Source organism: Erpetoichthys calabaricus, chromosome 8 (assembly GCF_900747795.2).
Source record: "Erpetoichthys calabaricus chromosome 8, fErpCal1.3, whole genome shotgun sequence".
Classification (NCBI taxonomy): domain Eukaryota; kingdom Metazoa; phylum Chordata; class Cladistia; order Polypteriformes; family Polypteridae; genus Erpetoichthys; species Erpetoichthys calabaricus.
Genome location: NC_041401.2, coordinates 63,720,765 through 63,738,132, shown reverse-complemented (window position 1 = coordinate 63,738,132; position 17,368 = coordinate 63,720,765). Strand labels below are relative to the sequence as shown.

The 17,368-nt window shown below is 36.6% G+C and overlaps 1 protein-coding gene across 1 annotated transcript in view; it reads right to left on the bottom strand.

Moving 5' to 3' along the window:
* rpa1 (replication protein A1) overlaps positions 1-17,368 on the bottom strand; it is an 88,418-nt gene that overhangs the window by 26,632 nt on the left and 44,418 nt on the right. The window contains exons 11-12 of the mRNA XM_028806647.2: positions 13,335-13,471; positions 4,818-4,966 (exon numbers count right to left, since the gene is read on the bottom strand). Of these exons, the coding sequence (XP_028662480.1) occupies positions 4,818-4,966; positions 13,335-13,471 (286 nt within the window). The remainder of the gene's footprint in view (positions 1-4,817; positions 4,967-13,334; positions 13,472-17,368) is intronic.

Here is a 17,368-nt window from a genome sequence, read left to right as displayed (position 1 = left end):
AAAGAGGAGGAAACTGATCAGAGAAGCTACCAAGAGACATATGACAAGAATTTTGGCAAACAGTGGTCATTGTGTGCATATGACAACAATATTACAAATGCTGCACAAATACAGTGGTGTGAAAAACTATTTGCCCCCTTCCTGATTTCTTATTCTTTTGCATGTTTGTCACACAAAATGTTTCTGATCATCAAACACATTTAACCATTAGTCAAATATAAACACAAGTAAACACAAAATGCAGTTTGTAAATGGTGGGTTTTTATTATTTAGGGAGAAAAAAAAATCCAAACCTACATGGCCCTGTGTGAAAAAAGTAATTGCCCCCTGAACCTAATAACTGGTTGGGCCACCCTTAGCAGCAAAAAACTGCAATCAAGCGTTTGCGATAACTTGCAGTGAGTCTTTTACAGCGCTCTGGAGGAATTTTGGCCCCACTCATCTTTGCAAAATTGTTGTAATTCAGCTTTATTTGAGGGGTTTTCTAGCATGAACCGCCTTTTTAAGGTCATGCCATAGCATCTCAATTGGATTCAGGTCAGGACTTTGACTAGGCCACTCCAAAGTCTTCATTTTGTTTTTCTTCAGCCATTCAGAGGTGGATTTGCTGGTGTGTTTTGGGTCATTGTCCTGTTGCAGCACCCAAGATCGCTTCAGCTTGAGTTGACGAACAGATGGCCGGACATTCTCCTTCAGGATTTTTTGGTAGACAGTAGAATTCATGGTTCCATCTATCACAGCAAGCCTTCCAGGTCCTGAAGCAGCAAAACAACCCCAGACCATCACACTACCACCACCATATTTTACTGTTGGTATGATGTTCTTTTTCTGAAATGCTGTGTTCCTTTTACGCCAGATGTAACGGGACATTTGCCTTCCAAAAGTTCAACTTTTGACTCATCAGTCCACAAGGTATTTTCCCAAAAGTCTTGGCAATCATTGAGATGTTTCTTAGCAAAATTGAGACGAGCCCTAATGTTCTTTTTGCTTAACAGTGGTTTGCATCTTGGAAATCTGCCATGCAGGCCGTTTTTGCCCAGTCTCTTTCTTATGGTGGAGTCGTGAACACTGACCGTAATTGAGGCAAGTGAGGCCTGCAGTTCTTTAGACGTTGTCCTGGGGTCTTTTGTGACCTCTCGGATGAGTTGTCTCTGCGCTCTTGGGGTAATTTTGGTCGGCCGGCCACTCCTGGGAAGGTTCACCACTGTTCCATGTTTTTGCCATTTGTGGATAATGGCTCTCACTGTGGTTCGCTGGAGTCCCAAAGCTTTAGAAATGGCTTTATAACATTTACCAGACTGATAGGTCTCAATTACTTCTGTTCTCATTTGTTCCTGAATTTCTTTGGATCTTGGCATGATGTCTAGCTTTTGAGGTGCTTTTGGTCTACTTCTCTGTGTCAGGCAGCTCCTATTTAAGTGATTTCTTGATTGAAACAGGTGTGGCAGTAATCAGGCCTGGGGGTGGCTACGGAAATTGAACTCAGGTGTGATACACCACAGTTAGGTTATTTTTTAACAAGGGGGCAATTACTTTTTCACACAGGGCCATGTAGGTTTGGAATTTTTTTCTCCCTAAATAATAAAAACCATCATTTAAAAACTGCATTTTGTGTTTACTTGTGTTATATTTGACTAATGGTTAAATGTGTTTGATGATCAGAAACATTTTGTGTGACAAGCATGCAAAAGAATAAGAAATCAGGAAGGGGGCAAATAGTTTTTCACACCACTGTATGTTGTGTATGGGAGGGATGCAAGGAAAGAAAAAAAAAAAACACTCCTCAAGAAAGATCACATTAAGTCTTGGCTGAGCTTTGTCAAAACACAACTTGAAGATACTGAGGCCAAATGGTCAGATGAGACCACAATTGAACTATTTCGCCTCAACGCCAAGTGGTATATCTGGTGGAAATTCAGTGCAGTTTTTACCATTCATAGAACACCATACCTACAGTAAAGCATGGAGGTGGTAGCATCCTGTTGTGGTGGTGTTTCTCTGCAGCTGGGACTGAGGCACTTGTCAAGATAGAAGGAAAAATGGATGGAGCAAAATACCATCAAATTCTTGGAGAAAACCTGCTGTCCTCTGCCAGAAAGTTGTCAATGGGAAGAAGATTCCTACATTACAATGAGCCGAAGCACACAACAAAGCTGATCACAAAGTGGAAGGAGGAGAAAAAGGTCCTTATATGGCCTAATCAGATCCCACAGTTAAACCCTATTGAAAATTTGTGGAATGACTTAAAGATTGCAGTCTACCAACAGTCACCATCCAGTTTGACTGAACTTGAACAGTTCTACAAAGAAGAGCAGGCAAATATTGCAGTCCAGATGTGCAAATTTGGTAAAGAAGTATCCCCAGTGACTCATTGCTGTACAATGAAAAAGGTGGTTCCACAAGGTACTGACACCTGGGATGATACTTTCACCATCTCAGTGATTTCAGTTTTTCTAAACTGTTTCCACTATATAATTCACTTGGCAATTATAAATTGCATTAAGTAAATACAGCTGGAGACATTTTGTGTGTGTGTCTTCATTTCAGGCTGCAAAGCAACAAAATTAATATTTTGAATGGGGGTGATTCTTTTCTATGCACATTGAACACACTAATTTAAATGTATCACAAGAGCCAGCAAAGAGAAAGAAATGTCAACTGCTACATGTGGTTTGACAAACACAGCATAACAACAAGCCTGGCAAGATACAAGTAATCTAGGCCATAATAAGTCTTCGCATAAGAAGTCATATGGCATTGGAAAATAATATTGCCAGAAGATTTTAATGGCAATTATTTAAAAGGTGCTCTAAAGCAATACACCAGTCACAAAAAACAATATCATTAACACTTTAATGTTTATTTTAAAACACAGTACCTTTGCTACAAATAAAAAAAAAAGAAACACGCATAAAATAAAACAATCATGTTCAAACTATTATTTAACTGCATTGTTACCTGTGCCCTGTGGAAAGAATAATAATTTTGTGCATATTCAAAAAAGCAGCATACGGTCTTAAAAATATTTGCTCCAAAACACCTTTTTATTTGGGACAACTGGTCAACTTAAGGAAACCCAGAACAATGGCTATTAAACCACTGATCTCTATATGTATAACAGAAAGACACACAGGCAGACATATATTTTTTGTTATACACACACGTTAATGTGTGTGCGTGCACAAGTTAATGGGACGGGAATAACAGAGGGCAGATACAAGACCTGAATGTGAAAATTACACCTCTCATTTTAATCTATCTGAAAGTCTTACCCTATGTTCTAAATACCCTTTACAGAGCCAACTGTTTCTAATCATCTGAAATGTACATTTTAAAAAACATTCTGCATTATAAATAAAAGGTATTTTCTCAGATACTTTTCAAACACACAGCATGGCATGGTGGGGGGAGAGACATCAATAACAAACATTTCCCATTGGGATGCAAGATCTTTCAATGTGTCCAAAAGAAATAGTTCAGAACAACTATTTTAGAGTGTCATTGCCAAATAAAAAGTGCAGCTAATATAATACTAATCCAACACACCAAAAACAACATAAAAGCTAATATCACACAAAAGCTACATGGCATGTTAGCTGGCAATACAAAAACAATCCATTCTTGCTTGTACCATGTAATCTAAGAGATCAGCCAGACAAAATAAAGAAAGGCAAAACAATGTTTATAGAGTGTAAGTGTATTTGATGCTGCACTGGATGCCAAGAAATCACAAGCAAATATATACACTGGCTTATTTTACTTGGTTTGCCAGGTATATCTAGGGACACTGCTGAAATATCCAAATTGCTTAAGTGAGTGGCAAAATCCACAGTATGATTGTGTGTGCAGTGAATGCTTCTTACTGAAAGAACCTCATTTTAAATCTAATCAGAACTGCACAGCTTTCATCTGCCCTGCCAGGTTTCATCTGCCTGGAATTTTTTTTTTTTTTGCCAATGCATTTGAGATCTGCATCATCAATTACATGATTCTGTCTTGTTAACTAGGGGATGTAAAAACTGATGTGTGTGAATGTTTCTGGTTAACCCCTCAACTACTTTCCATTACTGTACATAGCACAACTGAGATGTCTGCAAGTTAATCATTTTATGCACTGAAATGTAAAATGTATATCCAAACCATTAAACAGCATATAACAAGCACACTTTGGCTGCAAATAAAAAAGGATTTTACAACTGCTTTCTTTGACAGACAAGGTCCAGTCACATTCCATGCAAAACATAAGAATGCTCCTCACATTAAGATATGGCCAAAATTCTGTAAGCAAAGTTGTTTGGTGTCTAATGCTCTACATTAAAATTGAGAACCCCTTTTTAAAGTATATAGGGAATATACAACACTTAAAACAGATTCTGTCATAGGATGGATGGTAATCCACCAATTTAGCCATAATTATATGTAGATTGCATACTTGCCTATGCTAGTAGATACTGTATGGTACGAAAGATAAAGTTACATTCTGACTAATAAGCAATTAAGCAGAATATACCTATTTCCTATTTCTTCAGTTACTAATTACTGCATTGCAGTGTTAACTGATAACTGGAGCCAACACTATCAGAAGCAAGTAAAAGACAAGAACCGGCATGGATGGGCCATTAGTTCACTGCAAGGCACACTCAAGAAACACCCAGGTTCACTCATATTTGGCCAATTTACTCCACAGACTGGCTCCACATAGCAGTATGGTCCTACTATACCTTTGTGCTTTTTTTAACAAATTAAACCTTACTGAGCATCTTTAAGGAGATTGATCTGGCTAGGCCGAAAAAAGAAAAGCAAGACTTAAGACTTACCACCCACGGAGTTTGAAAGCCTCTGGGATGTCAGGGTTCATAAGAAGAGTGCTAGAAAAGAGCACTGAGAGGGATCGACCCCCAAAATCTGACAAACGTGCACCTTTAATTGCTACAACTGGCTGGCTTGAGCCATCAAACCTCTCAGCCTAGGGAAAAATAAAGTAAATAAAAGATGACAATAATGACACTATAAACCTAGAAAAATACAGAACCTTCCCATAATCCTCCTGCTATCTGGTCTGTTCAGCAAATGGTTACCACAAGTTTAATTTGTATTGACTATCACTTTGTTTCTGTGTTCAGTATTCTGCTCTTATATAAATATTTTCAATAATAGTACCATTCAACTGGATTTCCAAAAAAATATTTTTAAAGGAGATTCTCCTTTCATTTTCAGCAGGACTGAGATTTTGCAGAAACCTCTCAATCACACACACCTTGCCATTTGGTTCCATTGACAGCCCTGTTTTAATTAAATTAGATGGTAAATGCAAACAGCACCAGCTTGATTACAAAGGAGTCACACTGCTGTGACTTTCTAGTGAGCTGTTATTTTGTACAGTTTCTAGGATGTATTTAATTATTGCTCTTTTATCCCTCAGCTCTCAGAGCTGGGAAATTGACTATGTAATGCTCAGGGATGTATGAGAATGCTGAATAAATAAAAGGGTAATCGGCAGGCCTAAAAAATTCTTTGCGGGATAACAATGTGAAGGCTTCGCAATCTGACCATAAAATGAAGTTGTAAGAATCCTTCAGAATTAAAAACCATAAAAACTAATTAAATACCATGATTTTCAATTATACCTAATACACATGTGAGTACATATGATTTAAGGAAGACTATAAGGCAAGTTAATAGAGAAAATCATTACTTCACTGATGTAAAAAGACTTCCTCAATTTGCAAATTAAGTGCTCATCACATGGAAATTTAAACTCTTGTGGGATACAGTAGATACTGTGTTTCCTACTGGTCTTTTACACTAGTGCTGTTGGCTATAAATAGTAAGTAGGTGTGGGACATATTCAGTCACCCAATAATTTGGTCTCTGTACACTTAATTTCTCTAAGAAAACAGTGTCCTAGTGAGAAGATTTAGCATAAACAGTCCAGCTAAGCCATATCACGTGTTCTCAAGTTTAACTTGTGAGACAGTTTCGTTCCCTTAATGTTCTTAATAACAATTTACTTTATACACTCAAATCTTTATACTTGCTCTTCTATATTCATTCCCTCACTATATTTAAATCACAGCGGTATGAAAATTGGGGCGGAGTGGTACTCCAGCCACCATAAAAAAAACCTTGCACTGGTTCCACTCCATCTGAACTAGTGTGGTGCTGAGGTGTCACCCGTTGCACGGCTGCTCTCTGGTCCTAATCTGGATCCCGAATTGGTTTGTCATGTGGTGGCTGCGGCAATGTGCTCTATCAGCACTTGCTCCTGACCTACCTCTCTATATCACAATGTGGAATTAGGATGTCAGAAATTTTGCAGAAAATAAAATGTGCAGTAGGCTGTTTATTGTGTTTATCATTATTCCATAAAGGCTATAATACGTCTGTTAGCTTTCATGGCATGAAAGTATATACACAGTTTGAAATTAATCCGGCCATTGTTAGAAGATGCTGAATTCTTGTGCAGAGACTAGACTGATGTCATTAGCAACCACCACAGGCTTAATATAGGAGCTACTTCAACAAGCCTACATCACATGTAAAAATTCAGCGGCACAGTTACAGTATGTCACAGAGGCACTAGTGCTTCATTACCAGCTATAAAGCAGGTGTACATTCTCATCATACTCGAAAGGCTTTTTATCAGGCTACTACAAGTTAAACACTTTCACAGGTTAACGGAGAACACTAAATTCACCCAGTGTGAGCACAGAGTGGGCGTTTATATTATTCTTCAATATAAGAAATATAAAGGGTTTTCTCCTGTCTCATTTATTTTAACTTAACTTGCTGGCCACATGCCACAGTTTTAAATTTGGCCATAAACTTTGACCATTTTTATAAAAATGTAGTGTGTTATACAAGCATTTTCAACATCTTCACTACCATATTCATTACCAAATAATTTAGTTAATGATACATTTGTCAATTTTCACAACATTTACCAATACAAAAACTGTAAACGGGTTTTAAACAGCTTACTAAATTTTTTATACACTCATTTTATGCAAGCCATACTGTTCGGTCAAGAACATTATATAGCTATTATCTATAAACATGATATAATAATATATAGCTATTATCTATAAACATGATATAATATCATGTTTATAAATACAAAAAGTACCACACTTCACTCTCAAGAAACTAATGCACGAGGGAAACTTTAATTGTTGGGTTTAATTTGGTTATTGTTGTACAGGAATAATGAACACAAGGCTTAAAGTCCCACATGGATCTTGTTGTGTCTTAAACAAGTATGCACATAAGAGTATATAAAATCATGCTTGTCTCACTCAATCACAGCAATATACGTTACTTTGCATCGGTCAAAGCCTACAAGAATAACATGTTCCCTTTAAAGTTCCACTTAGTGCTGGGCGGTATGACCAAAATTCTATATCACTGTATTTTTCAAAATTATACCGGTTTCATGGTATTGGACGGTATTTTTATCCCGTGCATGAGTGGGTGTTAACCTATTCCATTGTCATGAGAACTGTACATTGCACAAAAGAACATTTTAATGTGCACACAAGTATTAATACAGGTTTGCATGGCCCCATAAAGTGATAGTTTTCAAGGGGGTGGCACTAATGAAGAGAAGGAATCACATTGCATGACAGATGCAGTCAAAATATAGAGCCTTTTTATTGAACAAAGTTTGCAGACAGCTATAATTTTGACAACATATTTTCAACCATCCAAAGAGGCATTTAGACAGTAAAATATCCAAAAGTTTGTCAAAAGTTGTATTGCACTGAACATGTCTTAGAAAAGGAATAAATAGCAAATATTTTTTTTAAATCAACTACACTTTGTTAATGTTAACAATCTGTCCACTGACACGTTAGTGACTTTTTAAACAACTTTACATCATTAAACTGCATAATATTTATACTAATAAATAATAATAAAATAAATAATAGTGTAACTTCCAGTAATACTATTACTTCCAAGCCCAGGTGCATTACACAGTATTCACTAAATTAACATAAAACAAAACAAGTGCAACTTGGTGATGACATCTTTACCAACTGAACCATCATTAAGGCAAACTGCCTTAATACGGACCTTGCTTCAAGCTAAGCTACATACATAAATAATGAAACTGCAACTTGCATTTATAATGCTATTTGTGGTATAGCCCTACGGAATCGTATTAGGACCACAGTGAAGAAAAAAAATCTGACACAGAAGGAAAAAAAAAAAAAAAAAACTGTCGAGAATAAAGTCGACATGTTGACTTTATTCTCGACATTTCCACTTTATTCTCATAGTTTGTTTTGTCTTTAAAGTAGAATGTCGTTAACTAAACTTCAACCTAAAATCTAATAATGGATTAGACGGGATTACAACAGAGATCATACAGCACTTTGGTGATAAAACTAAACAGTGGCTTCTCTCATTGTTTAACATCTGTGCCACATCATAATCGCATCCTGAAGATCTGGAGAAGAGCAAAAGTTGTGGCACTACTGAAACCTGAAAAAAAAACCCAGAAGATCCAAAAAGTTTCCGCCCAATTTCAGTGTTATGCATCTCATATAAAAGGTATATGAGAGGATGATACTGGAATGCATATCCCCAACCATCAAGGATCAAATGTCACCAGACCAAGCGGGCTTTCGCCCTGGTCGATCCTGTTGTGGCCAAGTCTTGAACCTAACTCAATACATTGAAGATGGGTTTGAGCAGAAACCAATTACAGGGACAGTGTTTATAGACCTTTCCGCAACCTATGATACAGTGAACCACAGAGCACTTTTCAAATTTTCTAGAACCACACAAAACAGTCCATTAGGTCATATAATCGAGTCACTACTGGTCAACAGAAAGTTCTACGTAAAAATGGACGGTAAAAAGAGACGCTGGAGGAATCAAAAATGGACTTCCTCAAGGTTCAGTGCTGGCTCCTGTTCCGTTCAATATCTATACCAACGACCAGCCGGTGTTCGCCAACATTAGAAGGTTCATTTATGCAGATAATCTCTGCTTACCCTCCCAAGTCTGTTTCCTTCCAAGATATCCAAGAGACTTACCAATGCCCTCAACAACCTCTCAAGAGTATTACACTAAATGGTTCCTTAATGCTAACCCAGGGAAGACATAGGTCTGTACCTTTCATCCTAACAATAGACAAGCAAACAACTCTAGAGATTAGGAGGAATAACGAAGTACTGAACAACACCAAACATCCTGCTTACTTAGGCATCACTCTGGACAGGACACTGTCGTTTAAATAACATTTTTAAATTCAAAAAGAAGATACCCAGCAGGAATAATCTCCTTGGCAAGCTAGCAAACATATCCTGGGGAGCAGACCCTAAGACTCTGTGATCAACAGCCATGGCACTCTGCTATACAACAGCAGAGTATTGTGTACCAGTGTGGGCTAGCTCAACCCATGCCAACAAGGTTGACCCGGAGCTAAATAGTGCATGCAGAATCATCACCGGCACATTGCGAACAACGTGCCTTCCTGCTTTATACAGGTTGGCCGGGATCGCACCTCCCCATATACGACGAGAAAGTAGTTCAAGAGTAGAAAGGTTCAAGCAACTGATGGACTCCAGACATCCACTTCATCATGACCAGGAGGTAAATCGCCGACTACCTTCTCGGAGTTTCGCCACAGTGGAACCCCTTAACCCAAAGCAGTCCACAAAACATAGGCTTGAGAGGTGGCGAGAGACTGACTGTAGCCCTCCCAATGAAGCTCTTCCTACACCTCAAGAGCATCTACCCAATGGAACATCTCTATCTAGGAAAGACTGGGTCACGCTTAACCGAGCTAGGTCAAAGGTGGGCAAAACAAGAGACAACCTATTTAGATGGGGCCTCACAACAAACGCTGAATGTCCCTGTGGTGAGCCCATCCAAACAATGGACCACATTCTCCATGAATGTTCCTGAGGCCCTACATGTACCAATGAAGATCTTAAGGATGGTAATGACGCCGCTCTTACCTGGATACGGCAGTGGCGTGATAAATATGATGATGATCCTAAAATCAATCTTTAATTTACTAGATTTTCTCAAACCCCATCATAAGTTAATGTAGCACATTAAATGCTCTGTGTTAAGTGTTCCCCGACCCAGTTGTTAATCACTACTCGCTTCTTAAACCGACTTCCTCTGCACTAAGAGGCGGCACAGGCAGCGATCGCCGCACAGAATACATTCACTTCATGATATTCCTGCTCTCTGAAAATGTGGAATGCCAAGGTAAATTTTCATGATGAATTGCATTAAAACGGGTATTAAACATGCACGGTAGTGCTGCTCCTTCACAGAAAGGGGTCTCTAGGTGTACATTCAGTGTAGAGAATTTTATGGCAGGTGTGACAAGGCTCCAAAAAACTGGATGTATGAATGGGTATCGCACAGGTTTAACTTAAATATTGTGTAAATATTGGGTTCATGATCTGGTGGTCAGAGACACGAACACAGAATTCAATGGATGTTCTTTTGAGCGGGCTCTCTTTATTGCATGTGTGCTGTGTCTGACGTACCAAACCACTAGTTCCTATCCTTCCTTTCTCCACATAACAATCACCACACGATGAACGTCTTTGCGAAATTAAAACTAGTAATAAACTTAGACCACAGAGTGTTCAGAACTTTAAAAAAAATATTCGTTATACATGTTTAATTATGCCATCCATTCAGGGTTGCACCCATCCCAGCAAGCATTGTATGTAAGGCAGGAGCAAAATCTGAACAGGGTGCCGGCACATTGCAGGGTGAATACAAGCAATACATACACTAGCATGGTCAATAGAGCAAAAAAACTGAAGCACACGGAGTAAACCCACCAGAAAAACATGCAAATTCAAAGCAGGGAACACCCGGGACCCCCTTGCAGCGACGCAGTAGTACACCCTCCACGCCACCATGCCCCCACATGATTAATACATGCTTTAATGCATTTCATCATGAAAATGATATTAAGTATTTATCATAGCATTCTAAATGTTCAGGGAGCAGGAATACCATTAAATTAATGTGTTCTGTGTGGCGATTACTGCCTGCACCTCCTCTTAGTGCAAGAGGAAGTCAGTTTAAGAAGCATGTAGCGATTAACATGGTTTGGGGAACACTTAACACAAAGCATTTAATGTGCTACATAACTTATAACGGGGTTTGAGAAAATCTACTAAATTAAATATTCATTTTAAGATGAAGTTTAGTTTACGATGTTCTACTTTAATGACAAATTACGAGAATAAAGTCAACATGTCAACTTTAATGGAGAGAATAAAGTAGAAATGTTGAGAATAAAGTCAACATGTCGACTTTATTCTTGTCATAAGCGTCGAGATTAAAGTGGAAATGTCGAGAAAAAATTCAACATGTCGTCACACTATTACACAGTACCCAGGTACATTACACAGTATTAAAAAAATAAATAAAACAAGTACAACTTGGCTTGCAGTATTATCCAGTAGTATAGAAACAGTATTCGCACATTTGAACATAATGGTCCACATCCGACCTTTTAAAACCAAAGTATCTCCAGACAACAGACACAGCTCCTTTTTTCGACAAAAGTTTTTCTGTGTCATCATGTTCAACTTTATCGTCTGCTACAGCTTCAGTTTCAGAATGTTCTCACCATTCAATACATCCACTAACACATGTACTCCGTTGCATGCGTATTTAGCAGTGCAGCAGTGAAAAAGATCGCCCCTTAAACAGTTTCCCACTGCGCCACGTTCTGAATGTTGTTTAGGCTATTTAAACCGGTGTTGCGGTACAAGAAAAATCCATATCATAACATAAATAAAAAATGGTTTTCTATATGAACCTGTATACCGCCCAGCACTAGCTCCACTATACAACAGGCACACTGTTTTAACATTTTTAAAAGGCAGTGGCTTAGATGAAAAGGAAACAAACTGTTGTAAAGATAAATGCAATAAATATGCATAACTGTTGGTCAAGGTTTTTTCTACCCATGAAATTACAGTGGTCCTGTGGTTTGAGCTGTTGCAAAAAAGCTCCAGATTGTTTTGAATTCAAGCCCTGTCACATTTTGTGTATAAAATGAAAGGAAAACGAGAATGTTCCAAAATAAAGTAAGGTTGACAGACAAATCTACATAGCCCTGGTATGAATAAGTATGGAATGCGCATGAAAGCTTCCTGCAATAAACTAAAATTATGACTAGGTTGATTCTTGCCTTGTGTGTGGTTTTGCTAAGATAGGCTCTTATTTCTGCAACCTTTAAACTGGATTGCAAGGGTCAGAACATGGAGATGAGCAACAATAAGCATTCTTGTTATTCTGTTTCTTTAAGGTATACCGAAAATACAGATGATTATTTCTGTATGGGTGAGGACTCTAGCTGGTGACACAACTGTTTTTGTGGCCTGCATATCTTAAGTCTGCTAGAAAGCAGAACCACATTTATTTTTAAATACACAACAAAGCAATATGCAGTAACATATGGATAATCAATTGAATAGGCTGTTAAGTACAATTGCATTTTTGAGATATCACTTTCCATATACACAATTAAATAAGGCAGAACTTGTGTGTTCAATACTTGTTTCTCTACACACTACCACAGTTCTTCTGAATTCTCATGAGACATGAGCTGGGAGAGCAGGAAAAAAAAATCACTGGGAAAGGGACAAGATTACTCCAGATGCTTCAAGGCATGTTATGCTTTTTTCAGAACTGAACTGAAGCACACCAGCAGGTGGCATTAAGTTCTAGGGAGTTCAAATAACCCAGTAAAGTTGCCAAAGGAAGAAATAAGGATGTGTCCTTCCAGTTATGTGACTCTTGAATTATATCAAAAAGCGGGAATAATGAGAAGAAGGGTAAACTGTTGACCTGTACTGTAAGCCCTCTAGTCACCAAGGTAAAGTCAAAGAACAGAATCACTGTCTTTACCTTAAAATGGAGAGAAAGTTTAAAGTACTTCCACATGATTGGCTTTGAGAAAATTACCAAAAAGAGTCGGGGAATGTGGGGGATAGTTGGGCTGGGGTCTCTAACACCCAAAATATAAATGTCTGCTATTGCATTTTGTTTTCTTTTCCATTATTCACCATCCATTCCACTGGGCAAACTCAAAGTAATTTGTAAGTTGTGTTTTTTATATAAATATCACAACTAAATATAGGTATAGTCTTTTGAAAGTTGATTTACAATTAGTTATCCCAACCATTTAATCAAAACCAGTTTTAAATTTTTCTGAGTATTTTTTTTATTTTTTAATTCTCATTATGGGATGTCAAGGGATTGGCACCTAGCAAGTAGTTTTTAAATAATAAAAAAAAAAAAAAAAAAAAAAAAAACCTTTGACAAAACTTTTTTTTTACCTCTTCACCCCACAGTGTTGTTGCGATAACTTTCCCAGTTCGGTCCATCAAATGAATTGCCCTTTTGGACACCTCTCGTGACGATTTTGTTGTAATTTTTGTAACATCGTCATAACTTTTACAGACTCCTATGACATCTATAATAGGAAAGAAGATGATTAAGACCAGCAAGTCTGCTCCTTATTGAGTGAAAAATTGCTGATTTTATAACACATTAACAGTTGTACATAAATTATTGTTCAAGTGTATTAATAGCATATCAACAATATAAGGAAAAGCTATCATAAAAACATGACAACAAACCAAAATAAAAATCAATCTGCTTAACTTGGCATATAAGCAATGCATATTATACAATATTGTAAGTGAAGGATTTGGAAAATCATCCTCCGCAAAACAACTTTGTTGTAAAAATGTGGTTTGGAAATTAAATGAACAATTGAATGTTTGATATAATCTAGAAGCATTAATCCCATAACAAACTTTTGATTCTTTTCTATCTTTATTAATCCTAAAGTTTACATTGAAGTATAAACAGAATGATTAAATACCTATTCATTTTGAAAGATACAGTATATTGAGTTTGTTCATTTTAATTGCTTAAAGTCCACTGAACCTAGAGATATCTTTTATAGATACAAAAATAAAAAAGTAAAACATGCCACCATGAAATAAACTTTTTTTTTTTAAATCTGCCATAATTAAAACGTAATTGCTTAAACTTATGTTTAAGAAGGGTTTTCATTTTACAATTGCATATTTCATATAAACATTCTAATAAACTAATCTATAATTCTATAAATTACTACATACAACTAGGATACAATGTCTTGACCAACAGTGAACTGGTCAAGCATCACGATTTTGTGCTTGAACAGCATTTTTTTTTTTAATGAAAACATACTATTATACAATCACCAAAAAACAAACCATGATATGCTAAAACCAGTTCATTATCTGTGTTTACTGTTTATAAAAGAGGAAAAAGCTTTGAAAAGTATCACTGAGAGCAATGAAGAAACAGTGTAGAATCTCTGAATGAAAAGAGAAAAGAGGTTTCTAGACTGCAATAGTTTTTTTTTCTATGATTATTAAATATGTAAAAAAAAAATAAATAAAAAACTACTAGCATTACCACTGTGAAATTTCATCCAACTTCCAATAAGGTTAATTAAGCAAAGTAAAATGAATATCTTCTTATATAATATGCTACCATGGCTGTTCATTTGTCTGTCCAGGATTTTAAATCAACCGTTTCACCTACTGACCTGAAATATGTTACACATATACTACGTGACGTCTACTATCAGCTTTCGGGGGGGATGATTGACCTCCAAGTTTATTCCTCTTTTTATTTTTTATTGTATTGTAGAATCAACTCTCGGCAGCGATGGTGCGGCACATGCGTACGGGCGCCGTTCTCATCCCTACCACCTTCGCCGTCACTTCCTCTACCACTTCATATCTTAAATCATTCTTGAGGCAGATTGAACACTTAAGTACCAGCTGAAGTGAAAAATTAAAGAAAAACGTACTAAGTAATTGCAACACAAACACTGACTTAATCAGTTTTAACGCAAAAAGATGCCGACGGAAGAAGAGAAGAAGCGGGCCGCTAGAGTGGAGAAAAGAAGAGCTGCTCAGGGAACAGCAAGCGCATCAACCTCTAAGCAAACGAATGCTAAACGTGCAGAGAAAGAGTATGAAAACTATGAATGCTCAAGTGTATTCACTGCGCGGTACGCAGTTACTGGTAATCTTATAATATGACACACATATCATGAATACCCAAAAGAGCTCCCTTAAAAATGTACAGTCACAGTTAATAATGAAATAAACTTACATTAAGTTTATTGGTATGGGAAGACTGTAGCTTCAAATATTTGAGTGTTTGCAAAGAAAAACAAACAATCTAAATTTTGCTCATCTCTTTCAAGAATATTAGAAGATCTTTTTTGGTTATGTCATTTTCATTAAATGAAATAAAATGTATTAATGCTTGATTATAGCATTTTCAGGCTCAGGTCCAACCATTAATTTTTATTTTTTTTATGAAAAAATACCACCACTATTTTAGATTACAACTAAACACATCAAGGTATATTCCAATCTGTGAGAATCTTTGAAAGGAAAACAAGTAAATATTCTTAATGTTTGTTTATTTTAATCAAGGAAACAAACTTTATGTACTTCTCCCATTAAGAATGCCTTTTCCACATTAGCTTGTGTACATGCATGTTGTGGTTAAATTATAATTCATGTGTTTCTTCAAATCTTTCTATTGCAATGCCCCCATCCATAAAATCTTTTAATAAATATAAAATGACTGACTATCATGCTGAGAGAAACCGTCATTTTAAAATGTAAAGTCTTAGGGTTTCCCTCATATAACAGATTTAATAAAAAGAGGTGAACCAGGCTACAGAGAGGAGCAGTTTCAATATTTACAGTATATTCAAAGAAGTGTACCAGATGGATTTTTCAGTTATTCTCTAGTACCGTATAACATACAACAGTAGTATAATACCATTTACAAGTGTACACAAGTATAATTATTAACAATACACTACAGCACTTTTAGTTATCACTAAATTATCACCTGCTGCCATCTAGAGGTGATTATAATAAAGAATTATGCTAACCAAAACCTCATGCATCAGGCAACTTGATACATCATAAAACATCTGCTTTTACACTGGATCCAATTTTAACACCACAAATTACTTAAAAAGTATCCAAGGTTAACTCATAATATAATAAAACCTAAAAAGTTGTCACTCTCAAATCCCTTTAACCCACTTAAAGATCAAAAGCTACAAGTGCAAAAAATCCAAAACCATTTATTGGTTTCCCAACTTTACATATCACAGAACAAGGCGAAATTTGTGAGAATACACTACATGGCACTGGAAAAGTTATTCAATATAATAGAGCTCCTGAAAACTGCACATTCTCCTTGTGATAATTTTGAAAAACCATTGCACAATGAACAGACTGAGCAGGTGGTTAATCATAAAAATCATAACTAACTATATAGAGCCTAGGTTAGATAAACACTCCCCTACTGACCTCTTTTTTTCCCAGTGATGCCTGCTTCAGAATATGCAAAAGAAGCAGCCCATGCTGCTTCTTGAAGCATCTCTTTGACACAGATCATGAGAACAGATTTTCAATTGAAAAAAGGCTTTCCTTATGTAAAAGGTTACAGCACATCCCAGAAAAGTGATGTGTATACAAAGATACACAACTAATGGTATTTTTCTATATGTAAGAGAATGACTAACATGTTTTTTCCTTTCATTGTGGGTAATATTACCATTAATAAGATGTCATACTTGAGCAATAGGCTTTTTATTTTATGTACTGCACAAAACCCATTACAAAACGTTAATTTTGCATACCAGTAACAATGCATAATTCCCCCACGACCCCCCCAAACTTTACATTTTTGCTTAGCCTGGGCTATACAACCAACAGTCTTCAAATTCTGTAAATTTAGTATGTATGCTAACAAAAATAATGCAAATGAATCCTTTCACTTTCTATTTGCAATAAAAGCTTATGGAAAAAAGTGTTTTTTCTTCATCAATTTCTAAAAGCATCTTTGGGGGCCGATTGAAATGCACACTTAAGGGCTGACTGAACCTTTAAAAAGAACATTTTAAAGGTAAAACCACTATAAAGAACATATGACAGAGAGAGAGAAACAAACAGTGGGTGGAAATGAAGTTTTTTTTGGCCCACGTTCAGTTTGTGCAGTCATGCACTGACTACTCTCTAAACACATTCAATTCTTCAAGAGTTTTTATGTGGTACTCAGTCATGTGTAGCATGGGGGAAATGTGTTAGCAAAATATGCTCACTGCAAACAAACGGCACATTTTTTTTTTTGTTGATTTATCAGCCTTTTGTGGAGAAACTATAATATAAGGCACTGGTTTACAGAAGTTGAAAATAAAAGATGAAAAAAGTAAAGCTTAGCACTTCTGCAAGCAGACTATTGAAGTGTAAGAAACCAGGTACATATTCTTCTG